The sequence below is a fragment of the Xenopus laevis genome, chromosome 9_10L (assembly GCF_017654675.1).
Source record: "Xenopus laevis strain J_2021 chromosome 9_10L, Xenopus_laevis_v10.1, whole genome shotgun sequence".
Lineage (NCBI taxonomy): Eukaryota > Metazoa > Chordata > Amphibia > Anura > Pipidae > Xenopus > Xenopus laevis.
Window position 1 is genome coordinate 22,190,123 of NC_054387.1, and position 20,936 is coordinate 22,211,058.

The 20,936-nt window shown below is 39.5% G+C and overlaps 1 protein-coding gene across 2 annotated transcripts in view; it reads right to left on the reverse strand.

Annotated features, from left to right (window-relative positions):
- The window catches only part of LOC108704334 (zinc transporter ZIP11), a 255,673-nt gene that overhangs the window by 7,808 nt on the left and 226,929 nt on the right, over nucleotides 1-20,936 (reverse strand). For both annotated transcript variants that reach the window (XM_018240831.2, XM_018240830.2), the window contains exon 7: nucleotides 8,941-9,010. In XM_018240831.2, coding sequence (XP_018096320.1) covers nucleotides 8,941-9,010 — 70 coding nt within the window. The remainder of the gene's footprint in view (nucleotides 1-8,940; nucleotides 9,011-20,936) is intronic.

The window sequence follows — 20,936 nt, forward strand, 5'->3', positions numbered from 1 at the left end:
TACCCCTCTCAATCTGACATTATTTGTAAAAATACTTGCAGCACAGTGAGCACATGGATTCCTTATATTCCAGTTTTCCCTCTTTATGCTGTAACATACACATGCTGTGCTAAACATATTCCTTATGGCTTACAGAAACCTCTGGGAAATTTACTTTCAAGGCTCATTACTGGAAACTCTGACCAAAAAAGATAAGAATATTATTTTTAGTAGCCAAAATTTAATATAATATATTGTAATATTATATTATGATAGAGGTATAGGACCTGTTATCCAGAATGCTCCGGACCTGAGGTTTTGTTGATAAGTGGTCTATCCTTAATTTGTATACCCTAAGTCTAGTAAAAAAGCATTTTTTTTGCTTACAATAAGGATTAATTATATCTTAAAGGAGAAGTAAAGGTTAAAATTAAGTAAGCTTTATCAGAAAGGTCTATATAAATATACCAGTAAACCCTCAAAGTAATGCTGCTCAGAGTTTTCTGTCAAAAGAAACACAGCATTTCTTTCCTTTTATTGTGTACACAAGGGCTTCTGTACCAGACTTCCTGTTTTCAGCATAAACCTCCAGGGCAGGGCTTGAGCATGCTCAGTTTGCTCCTCTCTCCCTCCCTCCTCCCCTCCCTGCTGTAATCTGAGCTAAGAGCTGAATGTGAACAGGGAGAGACTCAGGCAGGAAGTGATGTCACACCAAGCTTAAACGGCAGCTTCTATCCTAAACAAACAGAGACAGTGTCTAGAGCTGTTTACTCAGGTATGGTAAAGTATTCTGCAGAATACATATAGCGTTCTAGCTTGCACTATTGTGGCTAATCTGTTTTCAATAAACTCTCTTGGAGCTTTCCTTCTCCTTTAAATAGGATCAAGTGCAAGGTAATGTTTTATTATTAGAGATAAATCATTTTGAAAAATTCAAATTATTTGGTTAAAACAGATGTGCTGATACAGAGAAATGAGATCCGAGGCAGTGGATGTGTTCTGCACCTTACACCAGACAGCAGAGCAATATGCCGCAAAGGCAGGTTTTAATCTCAACACTGCTCTGGGCCTTTCAGCCCCTGGCTCTCCATAGCCTGTACATCTGAATGCTTTGCTACTGTTTTTTGCACTCTACACTTAGCGTTGTAAATGAGAACTACTGTCCCAAAAAAAAGACTTGTTCCTAGAGTCCAGTAGTTAAAAGTTAAACTAATTCTCTGCATGGATGGCAAAAGCCCAACAAGATGATGATATTCTGGTACTTAGGACTGAAGACAAATCTAAGCAGAAGAAATACACGATGCCTTATAAGAACTACGACACACGGGAACACTCAGAAGTACATTGTGTGCTTGTTTATTTGTACATGTCCATTATCCCAAAATATGACAGAGTCCCTGCCTGTCACTTATGTGCAATGCATCATGAGCCCATTTCAGAAGCCAGGAGGTTATGTTCATATCCTTTTCCCATTACTGAGGGTTATAGGAATGTGCTGGTATTAGATTCCTGCCCCCCCCCCCCCCCCAGAGCCTCTGGTGGCTGGATTTAAAGACTTGCCACAAAGACTTCATTCTTACACTGCAGAACAGAGGACTCCAGTCTCCAGTGTCCCAGTCAGTTTCCGTAACTCTGTGTTCATAGGATGACCAATATCTTTGTTCTGTTTCTGACCCGGAAGGCCGATTGCTGCAGGTCACACACATTCAAACATAGGCTCAATAAACAACTAGAAATAACTCAAAGGAGCAGCATGATAAGGAACTGGACTAAAGGGGAGAATGTAGCATAGGATGGGTGCTGCCAACACATTCATACACAGGATCAGTGCATAAACAACCTAGAGGACAAATGAAGGGAAATTATGATAGTTGGGTTTACTAATTTGCCCACTCCATGCTCTTTTCAATCCCATCTTAAATCTGCAGGGGTCTCTCTCTTGCTATTAAAATTGCTATCCTGCCCCCATGTCATTTCTGTGCAGACAGAAGATAAAGGACTGGCACAATTTACCAGTCATCACCATCTAAAATACAAAAAGGGATGCTGCTCACTGTATACCCCTATCTGCCTGAAATAGCCTGTCATGTGAGTTCTCTCTTTAGCTTGCTTGGGCAGGGCCCTCTTTAACTCTTTAATGTATACACCCATTTATTGTACAGTGCTGTGGAATATTGTGTTAATAATAAAAATATTAATAATATCATGTTTATTCCTCTGCTGCAAACTTTCCATAATACACAAACTATGGGGTCATATATGCAGATATAAGACAATGCAATTGCCTTCATATAGACATTACTTGGCATAGTGTTGACAATTTGGCAGGTTTAGTGCTATTAATTCTGCTTCACAACTATAGCTGAAATGTTTGCCAAATTATACTGCAGTAAGCAACACTGAGCACTTGGTGGCAGCAAAGATACACCAATCTATGTTAAAGAGGTAGTAAAATGTAGAAGCCCTCATTTCCATAATCATGAGACTAAACGTGTTATTTTTAAGGACATAAGTTATATGTCACTGCTTAACATCAAGCAATTTGGTACAAGGGAACAGCTTTGGGAGATGTATTGCAGTCGGTCCCCCCAATGCAGCTGCAAGTTCAGTAGAAAAGAACAGGTCGGATGGAACTCGGGACAATGTAAAGTTCAGTTAAAGCTTGTTTGAAGCAGGGCATGGAAGGGGTTTGCACTGGGCACTGAGATTTATAAACCTTTTTGGCTAGAAATTATCCTTGACAAAAGCACAAATTACATTTTTTTAAATTACTGGTTAGGTCAGTGGTGACAACATACCCTGATAGAAGGGGTTTGAACTGGGCATTGAGATTTAGAAGGCCCTTTGGCTAGGAAATATTCTTGACAAAGGCACAAATTACATTTTTTAAAATTACTGCTTAGGTCATTGGTGACCACACAACCTGAAAACTGTGGGAGATTTAAAAGTGGCTTAAAATGGAGTTACTAAAACAATACCATTTTTGTTGTACATCCTGACATATAAGGGTTAACCTGCAGGTATCAGCTCTTAGTAAATCAATAATATTCAGCTTGGAAAGTGTAACTGAATCAACTCCCAGCTGTTCTGTGCTATCCACCTGTTGTGCAGAGAGAGCAGATATGGAGCACAGGACTCTGGAACTAATGTAAGTGGCAGAACCAGTAAATGTATGACACCGATAGGAAAGATGATCGTGAGGCGGGGAAAGTGGGTGCACATGACAGTAAAAGAGATATGTACACGTGAGTAACTTGGTAGTAAGATAGGAATAGCAAAAACTGTTGAGAACAATGCACAATTCCTCACGGAGGTATAAAAATGTAGGGAACAATGCACAATTCCTTGCTGAGGAGTAAAACTGTAGGGAACAATGCACAATTCCTCACTGAAGAGTAAAACTGTAGGGAACAATGCACAATTCCTCACTGAGGAGTAAAACTGTAGGGAACAATGCACAATTCCTCACTGAGGAGTAAAACTGTAGGGAACAATGCACAATTCCTCACTGAAGAGTAAAACTGTAGGAAACAATGCACAATTCCTCACTGAAGAGTAAAACTGTAGGGAACAATGCACAATTCCTCACTGAGGAATAAAACTGTAGGGAACAATGCACAATTACTCACTGAGGAATAAAACTGTAGGGAACAATGCACAATTCCTCACTGAGGAGTAAAACTGTAGGTAACAATGCACAATTCCTCACTGAGGAGTAAAACTGTAGGGAACAATGCACAATTCCTCACTGAGGAATAAAACTGTAGGGAACAATGCACAATTTCTCACTGAGGAGTAAAACTGTAGGGACCAATGCACAATTCCTTGCTGAGGAGTAAAACAGTTGGGAACAATGCACAATTCCTCGCCGAGGAGTAAAACTGTAGGGAACAATGCACAATTCCACACTGAGGAGTAAAACTGTAGGGAACAATGCACAATTTCACACTGAAAAGTAAAACTGTAGAGAACAATGCACAATTCCTCACCAAGCAGTAAAATTGTAAGGAACAATGCACCCTTAAAAATGGATGAGTTATAAGTATGGGGGAAGACAGTTTAAGGGGGTCAAATAACTGGAGGCTAAGATGTTTGGGTGGCAAGGAGTATGGGCCCTTCCACAAACCTTGCACCAAGTTTCATGTTCTTTTATTTATACCACTAGAGAAAGGGAGACTAGGGATCTTTAGACAGCTTTAGTTGAGCTAGAACCTGAAGCTGTAAGTTCAACCTGCATGAAATGTACTGTACCATGTTGGGGGTATGACTGACAAATGGCAGGACAGGATGCAAAATACCAATATAAAGCAAAATGTTAAAAGTTAAAGAGGGCCAATGGGTGCAAGGATCAAAATAGCCTTGTTGCAGTCATTAAAGGGGTAGGTCACCTTTAAGTTAATTTTTAGTATGTTATAGAATAGCCAGTTCTAAGCAACCTTTCAATTGGTCTTCATTGTTTATTTTTATAGCTTTTGAATTATTTGCCATCTTCTAATTCTTTCCAGTTTTAAAATGGGGGTCACTGACCCCATCTAAAAAAAAAAACAAATTCTCTGTAAAGCTACACATTTCTTGTTATTGGTACTTTTTAATTACTAGTCTTTCTATTTAGGCCATCTCCTATTGATATTCAAGTCTCTTATTCAGATCAATTCATGGTTGCATGAAGCAGATTTGCTAGGATGCTACAGTTTATATTGTGTGCCTTATAGGAATTGTTCAGTATAAAAATAAAAACTGGATAAATAGGCTGTGCAAAATAAAAAATGTTTTCAATATAGTTAGTTTGCCAAAAATGTAATGTATAAAGGCTGGAATGACTGGATGTCTAACATAATAGCCAGAACACTACTTCCTGCTTTGCAGCTCTCTTGGTTTCCACTGATTGATTACCAGGCAGTAACCAATCAGTGACTTGAAGGAGGTCACATGGGTCATAACGGTTTGCTTTTGAATCTGAGCTGAATGCCGAGGATCAATTGCAAACTCATTGAACAGTTATGTCCCATGTGCCCCCCCCTTCAAGTTGCTAACTAACTCAGAGTTAGAGAGCTGAAAAGCTTCATGTTGTGTTCTGTTCTGTTAGACATCCAGTCACTCCAGCCTTTATACATTACATTTTTGGCTAACTATATAAGAGACATTTTTTATTTTGCACAGTTTTATTTTTAAAGGAACAGTTCAGTATAAAAATTAAACTGGGTAGATAGATAGGCTGTGCAAAATAAACAACTATTATTTAAAAATTTAATCTATAAAGGGTGAATGAGTGAATGGCTTTCTAACATAACTGCCAGAACCAAACTTCCTTCTTTTTATCTCTCTTTCTTGTTAGATTGTCAGCACATTGAAGGGGAACCACATGGGACATAACAGTTCAGTTAGTTTGCTATTGAATCTGAGCATGATGGTTTTATTCAAAAGCAAACTAACTAAACAGTTATGTCCTCTGTGGCCTTCCGTCAAGTTGCTGAAAGCTAAGAGAGATACAGGTTAATGGTTAGAGAGATGTAAAGGAAGCAGTTGGGTCCTGGCTATTACATTAAACATCTATTAACTCCAGCCTTTATAGATTACATAACTATATTGGAAACATGTTTTTGTCTTGAACAGCCTATTTACCCAGTTTTATTTTTACACCAAACAGGATTATAGATGATGCCAATCCCATAAACTGTGTGGGCAAATTCCAATGCTGGTCAGACAATGTGCAGTTCAGCAATAAGACATAAGGCATTCTGTGTTCCACGAGGGACATTATAAAAGATCATTTTTGTGCTATAGAGGAAGTCCATATCCAATAACTGGAAGTAAGTAAAAGGAAATATCTTCCTTGTACCTTGAACATTGTTTCTTGTGTAATTTTGTGGATGACAATGACGTACTGTAGTGCCAGCAGCTCTACAGTTCATTCCTAAACAAATGTTATCTAAATAACTGAGGTTAATTATCCAAGCTGACAGGAATCTCTGTGGGCAAGCCATTTCATTCTTGGTGTACTTCATTCTTTAAGACAAAGTATTGCGTTGGAGGCAATTTTGCCCCTTATATCCACAGATGTAAGCCCTCCCTGCAGGGCTTTATGGAAGAGTATAGTCAGCTCCTCTATCATTCTGACTGCATAGGAGGAAAATAAACACTGTATTTTAGAGTGCAAACTCTTTTGCAAATATGCTGGTATTTTTAGTGTGTGGGCAAAACCAGTCGTACTCTGAGTGCTGCATTGTGCAACAGCTGAGATCAATGCATCCAGAGCAGCAGGGAACAACATTTTAAAGCCAGGTACCCATTGTTAAACTACCAACGTGCCAGGACTCCACCTCATATTTCCCATCAACTTCATAACTGTTACAGAGATTAACAGAATATTGTTCTTTTTAAAAGGGAAATAAAGTGACAGAACAACATTTAACCATTGCAAAGGCATAACTCAAAGGCTACATCCAAAATAATAGATTGTTTAGGTTAAGAGGTTACCACTATAGATATAATAAATATCCCACTTAATGTGCAAGGGTAAGTTGGGCGACAGTACTATTTCCTAAACACAGCAGCAATATAAAACTTAAAATATATATCCTGATTTCTACCAGTTTGGGAGACATGGATTATTTTTGAATGGTTTGTTTTTGAATGAACAAGATATATTGCTCACATGTATTTAAATATACATACTTGACCCAGTACTCCAGCCCAGCTGTTCTGTGGTATCATTTGCCTTGTAAGATTCCACAGACCAGCTGTTGCGAAAAACAGCTGAAGGCCCACATGGGAGATAGTTCTTATTCAAAGAGGTGGTTCACCTTTAGCTTAACCTTTAGTATGTTATAGAATGGCTCATTTTAAGCAACTTTGCTATCGGTCTTCACTTTTTCTTTTTTTTTATAGTTTTTGAATTATTTGCCTTCTTCTTCTGACTCTTTGCAGCTTCCAAATGGGAGTCACTAACCCCATCTATAACCCAAATGCTCTGTAAGGCTACACATTTATAGTTATTGCTTCTTTTTTTACTCACCTTTCTGTTAAAGCCCTCTCCTATTCATATTCTAGTCTCTTATTCAAATGAGTGCATGGTTGCTAGGACAATGTGGACCCTAGCAATTGGATTGATGAGATTGCAAACTGGGGAGCTGCTGAATAAAAAGCTAAATAACTCAAAAAAACACAACTAATAAAAAATTAAAACCAATTGCAAATTTCACTCTTTACATCATACTAAAAGTTAATTTAATGGTGGGGCCAGCATCTGTTTTTTGCTTGAATTAAGGCAACAACTAGAAAGGGCACAGCTCTTTCTTTTTGACTCTAAGCCGATTTTATTATTTTAGCCTCTACCACATGTTTGGACTTGACAACTGGAAACTCAGGATCTGTGCTGCTGATTTCACAACCATTTTTTAGTATTACAGAGAAAAAGGAAATAATTTTTAAAAATTAGACTTATTACATTAAAATGGAGTCTATAGGACTATTGGATTTTGGGGCTTTCTGAATAACGAGGTTCTGGATAATGGCCCATATCCGTAGTATTTATTCTTTGATATCCAGTGTAGGTCCTGCTAATCCTTATCTAATTTGAAACCTGGGAAATGTGCAATATACAGTATAAACCACCAACAAGTTCTAGATGTTTTCAGTGGAGATGAGAATGATTTATAGGAAGATTTATTCAGTTTGCCTTTCTCAACCAGGGAAAGCAAGTGGATAAGGTTCCCTCTCCTTAGTAAACATGGAGCCTTAGGGAACAGTGGGATTGTAATGAAGAGGATGAATCCTACCAACTGCAACACAACAAACAAAGCAGATGGGCAGTATGTGCAAATATAGGGTTGACCAGGGTCGAGATCCCCATTGCAGAAAAAAAAGTCTAAACAACAAAAATATTTTAAGAGCCAGGGGTACTATTTATCACTGGGCTCAACAGGAAATAATTTTTCTTGCCCCCAAAATGTCTAGAGGCTGAACTGTTTTACCAATATTTATTGAAATTATATATGAATTAGGGCCACATGGGGTCTCTATACCTCCTGCCCCCCCCCTGCAGCCACAGGGTCTGCTTCCTCTGTAGTTACATCCTTGATAAGAGCACTTCCATGTGTATAGATATAAGTTCAGGAGGTATGGGATAGGCCATGAATTAAAGGCAATAACAACACAGTAGTAGTAGTTGTCCATTTATTTCTGGATCAAACTCAAACAGACTTTAAATTCCGCAGGTCAAAATGATATCTTACACGCAGTCTTTCCTCAGCATTAAGTAGTCATAAAGTCAGTTATCTGATTATCATAGGGTTTATTCCAATATCTGCTATATTCACAACAACCTTCTTAGAAGTCAACAACGTAATCTCAGCTAGCCCCCCTATATTGTGTATAAAATATGATTCTGTTATCCCAGATTATAATAAGGAATGCCGGAAGAGCGCATAGTTCTAAGTGCTATCCGTGACAATGACAAACACAGTATGTAGCAATGGCAAGAAGTGACATACAGTAACTGCGAGTGCATTGAAGTGAGCCCATGCAGAATGCAAGGCATGTCAAAGTCGGAAATTTATCCCAGTCTCAATGCAGCTGAACCATGAATGAATCTCTCCTCTGCTTTGCAAAATGGAACAGCAATTTCCAGCTGCGTCAGCAATGCTCAGCAGCTGTCAGTCAGCCTCAGTACAGAAGATGTTGCCAAGTGACCCTGAGATTTTATTTTAATACCCCATGCTTAAATCATTACAGTTATAAGGACTGCATCTACAAGACATAATATTGGATAATAAAATAGCTTCATTTGTTTTACTCTCTGTAGTGCTGGCAGTATACTGTATTAAAACTAGTATATTAATATATAGGAACATGTTATATAGGGGTACAATAGTGAACAATATATTGTGCACTTCTACTCACAATGTACATGCACAAACATGTAATTTGAATATAAAATCAGGTACAACAGTGAGAACTTACCTGGCATTTTCAAATGTTGCAGATGGAGTTTTCCCAATGGCACCAAAACCCACACCGACAGCAAGTCCCTCTGTAAAGACATAAATCAAGGACATCTTTAAATTGCTATGGGGAGGATGAGGCACATGATACAGTTTTATGTCAGTCTGCACTGTACAATTTGCTGCAGGCACCCGATAGGTTAATTCCACCGATAGGCTAATAAACCATACACAGTCACTTCTCACCATGAGTTTTCTATTTATTTATTTCACTTTTGTATCTCACCTCACCTTCTTTTCGTGTACTTTTTCTTTTGGATCCAAGGTGCTTTTGGCTCTCGGGCTGAGTACTGAAGATTTAACAGGGGGTGTGTGCCTATTAGGCTCCTTGCCCCCCTGGCCCCACCATAGGTGCATAAGTAGGAATCTTCGGGTTCAAGACAATACCCTTTCCTTTTAAATTTTTCTGGCCTTAGGGATTGGGACAACAGGACCTTCCAACACTTGCAGGGAGGCAGGTCTGAAGATCAAAGGGGTCTCCCTAAAGGTGGCCATAGATGTAACAATTATGATCTTTCTTGGAAAAGATCTCTCCAAGAAAGATTGTTTGTTTAAATACACACCTGTAGCTATGAATCGTCAGATACAGTATACCTGTAGAAACAATAGAATTTTACCTGTAACTGAAGATTCAGCACTAAACAGAGGCCAATGTTTAGGTGCCTTCAAAGGCACCAGATCAAAAATTTTCCACCTGGGCTGATCAACAAGCTGACCAATAGCCAAACCTTCTGCCAATATCGGTTGCTCATCTCCTGCCATACACGCACCGAATATCCGGCGAAAAATTGTATTGTACGATATTATCGCGTCTATGTCCACCTTAAGTCTTGTGGCAAAGGGAGATCCAAAGACCTTTGATAGTCATGGCCTTTTTGTTTGGGGTTTAGGGATTTTTGCTATCCAGCTGCCAAGAATGCTGGGATGTGTAGTTTGGTAACGCTGCAGGTCAGACAGCGCTGTGGTAGGCAGGTGCATTCTCTGTTGCTATATAACACTTGCCCTTTATCATCAATATAACCGCATGCAGTTTCACTATAATTTGATTTGACTTGTCAGCCTCAGGCTTCATGTTCCATGTCAAAGTAGCATTGTGTGTTTGTGTGGGGGGGTGTTACCCTAAATTAGACTGATACCAAGGAATAACTGGCAGTCTCTTGCTTACGTATGTGAAATATACAAAGAAGATGAGCACTTTTACAGCACTTGCAATATTTTAATCATGGCCCCTCTCCTAACTGGTGATGGGGCTCCTACATAAGTATGGTACAGGCAAGAGAAGGGAACAACATGAAGTGTTACTGTCTCGTCTTATGAATCATAAACCTACCAAAGGGCACACTGACCTTTCTCTTACAATTATGCTGAATGTATTAAAGAAATTGAATTTGTGGGAAATGGAGGTTGGTGCTGTAATTGGCATTAAAAACATTTCTGAGCTGATTGCTCACTGATTGCCCTGCATTAGACCTGGATTTAGTCATGGTGCCAGGCTGAGGCAAACTGCTGCGCAGAGAGCAGCACAGTGACATCACAGAGTTCCGAGAGCTTCTGATTGGCCAGAAGAAGTCTTTCTTCTCTTAGAACACAGAGGGAGAAAATATAGACAATATTTAAATTCTAAAGAACGTCCAGGTCGGATAAATGTTACTTATAGAGCATGAGATATATCAAATAGACGACAAGGCAACTAACTAATAATTAAGAGTACTTTTGTTATTATCAGAACGGGTTAGCTACAAATGCAGCTTTAGGGGAGATGTCTCTATTTCCTGTTTCTCTAACAACCCAAGCCAATCTTTGGACCAACAATTGCTGCAATCTTAATGCTGGCAACACAAAATGCAGCCATTGTATCATTTTAGTTACCCCAAAACAGAAACCTTATTAATAATCCTTATGAGGGTTATGTAATGAAAGGGACAATGTTTGCTATAGGTCTAATCACCAAAAGCAACAAATCAGCCGGTAGTTACTTACTGTTTAAAAACAAACATCTTATTTGTTGTTGGGATTAATGCACTTGGGCAAACTAAGTGACTTTTATTATATATGGGGGTTTATGTTTTCTGAGGCCAGCATGGAGCAGGATGAAAGTGATGGATTGGTCCATGGACTGTATCAGGACAATTTGTTCATTGACTAGTTGTATGAACAAAAACTGGAGCATGTGACTAGTAGGAGGGTTACGTATATATTGTAGGAAACAGAATTCATTTTATTTAGAAAAGGTAACAAACCAATAAAATAATGCTTGTACTCTTTAAATGACATTAAAAATAAAGGATATATATTTGGACAGACCCTTGTCAAAAAACATAGAAATAAGAGAAAATGGATATAAACTGCATTTTAAATTCATTTGCAATTGCTAACATACCTAATGTGTGTATAAGAGGGAAGATGTTTGTCTAAATGCATTTTTAATATGCTAAATCTTTATGGTGTTTGTGGATGCAGAAAGTACATGGTCTAAGGGCCACTTAACCTTCCATAAACCTTTTTTTATTTGTCTAATGGAAGCATTGAAAGGCAAATGTATAATGATCGGCTCTTGCTTTATTTACCAAAGCAGTTCTGAAGTTTTCACTATGTCAGGTTCAGCAGACCGCCATTGTTAACTTTCCTACTGTACTTATTTACTTCCTACTGTGATAATGTCCTTAGCAAAATTACATGAGACAAGTTTGGGATTAGCAGAATAACTGCCCACTAACAGTAAACACCTTGTACTGCATAACCATTACAGGGTGATAACAGCCTGGCTATTTCTTGGCTTCCTCTAAAATGCACATGGGTCTGGACACAAAAAACAGGTAAGTGTCTTCTTTGCTGAACGATCCCAGCCTGCCAAGAGCCTGACACATCATCCAGCTTTCACTTATCATAACACATATATATTCGTATTTATTTAGAGCTGGTAATATATGCAGTTTTTAAAAGTGCTGACCTAATAAGGAGGATCATCTGGAATGCCCAATACTATATACAAACAGCTGGAGAAGACGTCAATGACCCTCAGGTTTACAATCATAATGTAATGCTGGCAAACACAATTCACACACTCTAGACCACACTAAGTGTGGGAGAGAGTGGACCTTTCCTCCCATTGCAGTTCCCAATGTTGTGAATAATAAAGCAGTTATTACAATAGAACAACAATGTCCATTTTTTCAGTATAGTGCTGTTTTGAAAGTCTTCATTCTTTCTCTGTTCTTTCCTTTTACTTGTGCTGAAGGAAACTTGGCAGCGGCTTGACGATAAAATAATAGAGATGTGTTTGCTGTCAGTCTGGAGTACTTAGCACTCTCTCCTGAATACCTGTGGTACTGGCTGGCATTAGCGGGGAAACTGCCAGCGCAGCTGTAATACACACAGCTCAATTCAACTGTCAGCTTTTATGTACAGCCAGAACAGCAGGTCATTATAAAACATTATTTCACCTTCTGTCTTTCATGCACACTCACAGTCAAATGAAAGATGGCATTATGGTGGAACACTGTGCATGTGCAGGCACCCTTTGGGGGGTAAGGAAGCAGTATAGAGAGTAGTTAGTGTATCAAGAGTAGAGCATGTGCCTGTATTGTCAACCAGTCTTTAAGTTAGTGCACTGCTTGGGGACATTCCATTACTCATCTTGTTCACTGCTCTGCCCCGACACATGCTGTGCTAATGGAGAAGCCAAACAGCGAGGGCCTGCGTGGGAGAGAGATGTTCAGCCTATCCATGTGGGCTGCAAAACTGCTCGCAAACAGCCCGCTGTTGCTTCTAATGCTAACAGCCCACGGCAGGAGAAGGGGCAATCCCCCAGGCTTTTATGCTTCTAAACACCTACTCCTTTCAAAATGCTATTCACCAGGCACAAATTAGCAATATGAGGCATGAAAGCCATATAAATACTGGCATTCTAAAACAATATTTAGACAGATGTGACGGGGGGGGGGGGTGATGTTTGTATAGATGTGACTGTATGGATGTATCTATCATGTATGCAATGTCTCCTCTACTCCCCTAGAAGAATCAGTATAGCAGCTCCAATATACTGTAGCATAAGCGCATGGACTGGCATTTTAGTGCATAATGTTATATATGGCAGAAGGTGATATACATTCTATCAGCCTAGGGATGTTTCTGTTACTTGCAATACTCCCTTCCTGAAATACTCCAAGTGACACGCCCCGAGGCTGGCTGCCTCACCCCTCCCACCAACACATGCATACAGGCAATCTCACTATTCTGCTCCCAACACCGGGTGTGAACTATAGATGCAACTGGGTGGCATGCCGCCTATAAAAATGTGCTGCCTTACCCCCGGGGCTTTGTGGCCTTTGTGCCTGCTTTGGGTCAGCTCCTGCCAACTCCTAGTGACCATTGGGCAATTATAACATAGTAAGTTAGGTTGAAAAAAGACACAAGTCCACCAAGTTCAACCTTTGAACTTTATTTTAACCTGCCTAACTGCTAGCTGATCAAAGGAAGGCAAAAAACCCCATCTGAAGCTTCTCCAATTTGCCTCAGAGTGGGGCTCCTGACTCCTGACTCCAAATTGGCAACTTGTACCATGAGCTATCTTCCATAACCCTGTATTCCCTCACTTGTTAAAAAGTCATCCAACTCCTTTTTAAAGCTATCTAATATATCAGCCAGCATGACTGATTCAGGGAGGGAATTCCACATCTTCACAGCTCTCACTGTAAAAAACCCCTTCCGAAACTTTTTACTATTGGTATACTTAAAAAACTTTTTCGGGTTAGTCTTAGCCTTCGCCGCTATGCTCTCTTCATTTCCTTTCTTTGCCTTCCGCATTGCTGTTTTACAACATTTATTATAGTGTTTATATTCATTAGTGGCTTCTGCCCCTACAGACTTGTAGTTTTTAAATGCTCTTCACTTCTTTCCTATCAACTTCTTAACTTCTATATAAAGCCACATAGGGTGATTTTTTTAGTGCTTCTACATTTACTCCTTAAGGAAATAAATTGAAAACAGTTACAATTTAATATTATTTTAAATGACAACCAATTCTGTTCTGTGTTTTTAGCTGAAAACATAATTCCCCATAATGCTCTGAAGGGCAGCCCTCAAGGCACTAAAATTAGCTTTTCTGAAATTCATGGTTTTTGTTGCCCCGTTGTATATTTGTTTTTAAATTATATAACATCATGGTTAGTGATGTGCTGGCCAGCCTGAGCCTCGGGTCGGTTGGGTTCAGGCTCCTCAACAACCTGTGCCATAAAATTGTCATGCAACATGTTTATAAACTTGTTCCCATTCACTGATCTGGCAGTACTGTTGTGCCAGTCAATATCTGGGTAATTAAAATCCCCCATTATCATTACTTTATCCAAACTAGCAGCCTTTTCTATTTGCATGAGGAGCTTAGCCTCCTCCTCCTCAATTACATTAGGGGGTCTATAGCATACTCTTACAATTAATTTGATGGACTGTTTACAATTGGTGAAGAACTCTACCCATAACACTTCTACCCCCTCATTTTCTAACATAACCTCCTCCTGTATATAACCTTTTAAATCCTGCCTAACAAACAGACATACCCCTCCCCTTTTCTATTGCCGCTGTCCCTCTGAAACAAAGTATAGCCGCTGATATTAACTGCCCAGTCATGCGACTCTTTCAGCTATGTTTCGCCACACCAATCACATAATATTTTCCTTCCAGCACCAGCACCAGCACCTCCAGGTCTCCCATTTTACCAGTGAGACTCCTTGCATTTGCATGGTCGCAGCAGCGGCAACTGAAGCATTTTTCAATGCTTATAACATTGTATTGTGGTCCCCAGCATTTCATAACAGGCAAAGCATGCTGCTCAGCATTTCATGTCAATCACAGCATGGCCCCCAGCATTTCATGTGAGGCACAGCATGACGCCCTAACATTTTAGGACAGGCAAATATTTCATAACAGACACAGCATGGCCCCCAGCATTTCATAACACACACAGAGTGGCCTCACCAAAACAGAGAGTTTTGCTTCTTGGAGCAACCTGGATATACTGCACATCTATATAGAATAAGCATGAACATATATATACTGTATATAGACATATATAGGCCTCTTTGTTTAAAATGTGCAGTCTCTTGTTTCAGCCTTTAACCTTCCCAATAATAATTTCCCCAAATGTATCCTACTAGTTTATGCCATCCTATTAGCTAATGTCAACAGAAGCTGTTTATTAACCCACATTGGGCACATGCTGAATTTATAATGATGGTATTTCTTTACATACACACCACATTTGCCTTGGGTACTGAGGGCTGTAGGGTTATGACACCAAGGGACCTCCTTGCAGTGTCCACCCGCCCCATGCATGCATGTGTAACGTCGTATGAGGTACAGCAAAACGATTTCCTTCTCCTAAACCGATATCCCGCAAGCCCAATCCGACAGTGAGCAAGTATCACCCTCCAACCAATCCAGCACATCACACATGCACCGCTGCAACACAAACGCTGCAATCTTTTTCACTGGGGACTGAGCAGATGGGAGATTTAAATGTCTGTCAAATCGTTCCAAGAATTCTGGCACCCTAGGCACGGCATTTGTGGCCTGCATGCAAATCCAGCCCTGAGCATAACTGGTTCTAAACATGCAGATATGGTATCCACCCAAAGGTGGAGATGCATGTGCTAGCCCACACTGCAGGACTATAAATAATATTGTACATTCTCCCCCTGGTTGGTCTCTTTGAGCTGTATTAAATCAAGAATTCCAGTGGAATCACCACCTTCTGAGTATTTTGGTCAACTAAAACAAAACTCAAGTTTTACTGATCAAGATGCTTGGAACCTATGGTACTTCTACTGCCCAGTTCCGGTTTGGTATTTACACTAGAGGATTTGTGCTAATCATAAAGTAATGCATTCAAGGAATCCTCAGCTCTCGACCTATACTCAATAGGCCGATGGCCACCAAAGCTGATGTTGTTGGTTGGTGCTGCAATTGAAAACTATCTGGGAGGGTTTAGGCAGGAGATTCCTTAATTTGCTTCAAATGTTTGGGAGAATGTTTTGCCTGAATCTTCACAAACCAACATTTTAGACTTGCTTAGTAAAACTGATTACCACACTTGAAGGAATCCTCAGAAGCATCACCTCACCTTCCCCAGCACAGTTACTTGGATCTTTAAGCAATAATTTTGGAGAGGTCTTTAAGCTGATTACATACCAGGTTCACAAATAATAAAAGGCTTCTTCATTTTGCATACTTGACTGATATAATTAGCACAGCTATCAAACTCAATTAAGATCATTTTCATAGAGGCAGCAGCTCTGATGAGATATTCTAGATTCTTAAGAACAGTCTGAACTAGGCTGGCATGTGGGGGCTGCACTGGAAGATTTGATTGAAAAAATACTTCATGTGAACACATCATATTAACTCTTGTAGCCCACGCTCCTGATTAGAGAATAAAGACATTCATTATATTGATAATTACAATTCAACATTAAGGCTGGCTGTAGTTTAAACTGATTCTTTTTTAGCCACATTTAAATAAAAAGCAGTGTAGGAAAACACATACGTATGGTAACCAGGAATTGTAATACCTCGCCCCCTCACCAAAAAACAGTTCATGTAGAAAACATAATAGGAACATCTCAATATATTTAAGAATGAGGGATACATGAGCCTAAAGCAAAATGAAGGGAGGTATTTTGAGCACATGAACTATGGTGAGGGCCACTCTGACATGAACTGGAAAAATCGTGCTATGGTCGGTGTGCTGGAGCAAAGCAGCTCTATGTATTCTAACAATGGGTGGCAGGTTATACAGAATGCTGGGGACCTGGGGTTTTGCAGATAACAGATCTTTCCATAATTTGGATCTTCATTTTTATAATGTCTGAGTACTTAACTCATTAGACTTTATTCCAAGGCAGGTGAAGCGAGAGCTTAACACATTCTTTGACCCTCAAAACCTCTCAGATTGCTCCGAGCTGTTTTGAAGATGGACACATGACAGAATTTAGGGGCCTGCACTTTCTACAATCTTCCAGTTATAAGCCCATTCATTGATTTATGCATTAAAGCAGTACAGTCCTAGAAGCTTTTGTTAAGTATCACTTCTACTAATTTAGAGAAGGAATTATAGATCCCCAGTGGACCACATGTCCATAACAGAGTATCCAGAGGTAATTTATATCGATGAAGAGAATATGCTGAAGCAACTGGGATTTTGTTTGGGCTTAAATGCAGAAAAAAAACAACTCTAAAGGTCAGAGGCCTGGGATTTTGAATAGAAGGGCAAAAATGGCAAACATTAATCAATATTTATTTTCGTACTCAGCACTGTGACAAACACAGAAATACTCCAACATAATATGGAATGACAAGATGGCAAATCAAGATGGGCACCAAGTTTATAAAGCCCAAGGATATTTGTGCAAAATTTGACTATTTCGTAAAACAACTGGTGCTGTCCAACTGGTGGCCTGCGGACCCCCTTGTGTAAGCTTTAAAAGGTATCAGTACTGAGATAACTGGCCCCTGCATTGTTTACACCTGAACTTCACACTTGTAATCCCCCTGCATAGTTCAAACCTGTGACACCTCTATTATATACACCACTAAAACCTGTACTGTTCACACCTCAGAGCCAGATATGCCCACAATGTTCTCCTGTTCACACCTGCTGGAGGGGCACCAGCACTGTGTCACTGTATGCAGTATATCTTAGAGTGGTTCTGATAGGTTTCCCTGTCTCCTACTGTTTTCTGCCTACTCTCTGTCCCCTGTATGAGAGGGGCACCAGCACTGTGTCACTGTATGTAGTGTGTGTGTGCCATACTCTGCCTGCCCTCTGCTCCCTGTATGTGCCACACTCTGCCTGCCCTATGAACCCTGTATGTGTCATACTCTGCCTGTGTTTGCTATGCTCTTCCTGCCCTACTCTGCCAGTGGGAGTAGTATAATACACACACTTGATTGCTTTCACCTAAACTTTTGGACCTGTTCATTTCTGCCAGGAACAGCAATACCTTACCAAAATCATTCAACCAAGCCACTATAACTCTTATCCTCTAATCCGATAAAGACCCCTCATATTGTAGTTGTATAGACCTATTTCTCTACTAAATATGGATGCCAAAATTCTCACTATATCCCTAGCTTCTTGCTGTAATCTTGTAATTAAAATCCACCCCTATCAATCAGGCTTCATGCCCTTTAGGTCAACATACACTAATGATTGTTCCACAAAGTTTTTATAAAACGTGACAATGCTGGCCAAAGAGCAATTGTTTTGCTAGACATGGAAAAGGCAATTGACACAGTCATTTGACACAAAAAAACACAAATCTATCATTAGACCATCTTTTAGTGCAGGTGAAACTTTTCAGGTTTGGGAGTGATGTAGAATAAGTCTAGTAGACTCCCAATAGCTCCTAATCCCTGCCCCAGAATGGATCTCCCCATAAAACGGGTATTTAAAATGTGACTTATAGATATTATAGTCTCCACTCATAAGTCTACCTATTTAAAATAGAATATCCAGCCTTTCATTGCTCATCTCAAAGCTAAAATCCCCACCTGATCTTCTCTATCCCCTTCCCTATTGGGGTAGACTAAACTTTTGTACTTGTATGGAGGTTAGGAGCAGTCAGTAGCCAGTCGGGAGCGCCCTTGAACAGGGAATCTGCACGCCGATAAATCCCAGAGAGACCGCTCTGGCCGCGGCTTGCGAACACTTCAAGAAACAGGAAAGGGACTTCACCGGACAAACTTAGTCATCACGTGGAAACCATCTTAATAAAATCGTACATACTTTATTGAGAATCCTTCTTAAAATCACAAGCGGGCAGGGGATATGTGCTTGATGCGTTTCGTGACCTCTGAGTCACTTCATCAGAAGCATAGGTGCCCCCTACTGGGCTCACACTAATATAACAGTTATAATTAAGATCAAAAAGAAACACCTGATTAAAAAGATCACATAGAAGCGTGCACTAGCACACAATAAAGGGATGTAAAGTATCAAAAATGGTATATATTCATAGTGAGGCTATTATGCAGTCCATACATGTAAAGGTATATCCAGATACCCATCTGTCGAACAAGTATTACAATGCCAAAAATAGAAATTAAATTACCACGTCAAAATAATAGTTAAACAAATTAACAATTTAACTAAATTAGACATTGTAAGCTGGGAGAACAAAGAAGAAAAACGAAAACAATTAAATAAATAAATCAAATAACTAAAGCATAATTATGTAAATATATGTAGTATCTTATATAAATAAAGCAATAAAGCAATAAACATTCAGATATCCCATGTGAAGCAAAAAATGCAAAATATATATGCATATATATTTATTTATTTCTACATACCCTGCACTTTTTGTAGAGAAGGCGAAAGGGGGGAGGGAAAAAAGGGGGAACCAAATGGGAAGGGAATAAATGACTATGGGACTAAAGCAAATAAATTACTAATGGTCAATTCCCGTACCTAGCGGTCAATGAAACAATTCAGCTCCCAATCCCTATTGAGTCCATTTGGAGCCACAGTGCCCAATCTAAATATCCACATAGCCTCTTTTCTAAGAAGTGGTAAATCAATGTTTCCCTTGCGCACCCCTAAAGTCACCCTATCTATAATCTGAACATGGACACATAGGACACTGTTATGACATTCAATCAAATGTTTAGCCACCGCAGAACTACAATCCCGTGACACGTGTGAGTGCGGTCTCCAGTATGTTGGCAAAACGACTAGACCCCTCAGAAAAAGACTCTCTGAGCATTTGGGGTGTGTAACACATCGGGATTGTAGTTCTGCGGTGGCTAAACATTTGATTGAATGTCATAACAGTGTCCTATGTGTCCATGTTCAGATTATAGATAGGGTGACTTTAGGGGTGCGCAAGGGAAACATTGATTTACCACTTCTTAGGAAAGAGGCTATGTGGATATTTAGATTGGGCACTGTGGCTCCAAATGGACTCAATAGGGATTGGGAGCTGAATTGTTTCATTGACCGCTAGGTACGGGAATTGACCATTAGTAATTTATTTGCTTTAGTCCCATAGTCATTTATTCCCTTCCCATTTGGTTCCCCCTTTTTTCCCTCCCCCCCTTTCGCCTTCTCTACAAAAAGTGCAGGGTATGTAGAAATAAATAAATATATATGCATATATATTTTGCATTTTTTGCTTCACATGGGATATCTGAATGTTTATTGCTTTATTGCTTTATTTATATAAGATACTACATATATTTACATAATTATGCTTTAGTTATTTGATTTATTTATTTAATTGTTTTCGTTTTTCTTCTTTGTTCTCCCAGCTTACAATGTCTAATTTAGTTAAATTGTTAATTTGTTTAACTATTATTTTGACGTGGTAATTTAATTTCTATTTTTGGCATTGAATAGATGATATTATTCGTCCCGCAATTGGCATAAAAATGAATATTATAAGACTTAGAATCATGTTTGCCTTTAAAAGTTTTGGACGGCTTCATGTAACGACAAGTGCTGCAACGGGTTCCGCCGCATCTATAGCAACCCTTGGTTGTTAACCACCGAGTAGAGCTATAGACATCAATGTCCTTAAACAAACTGGGGGACAGAATAGATCCCAAACTGGGACCCCTCTTATATGTAAAATTAGGCTGTGCAGGCAAAATATCCCTCAATTTGGGATCCAATCCCAAAATACTCCAATGTTTCTGGATTATCCTGCGTAGTTGTACACTATTGCGTGAATACGTTGTAATTATCCGTGGACACTCTCTCTTAGGTGAGATCAAATGTCCCCGAGATCTCAAACTACGGTTATGGCTTCCCTGTATGTCAAACTTCGTTCTTTTGGGGACTCCCAATAGCTCCTAATCCCTGCCCCAGAATGGATCTCCCCATAAAACGGGTATTTAAAATGTGACTTATAGATATTATAGTCTCCACTCATAAGTCTACCTATTTAAAATAGAATATCC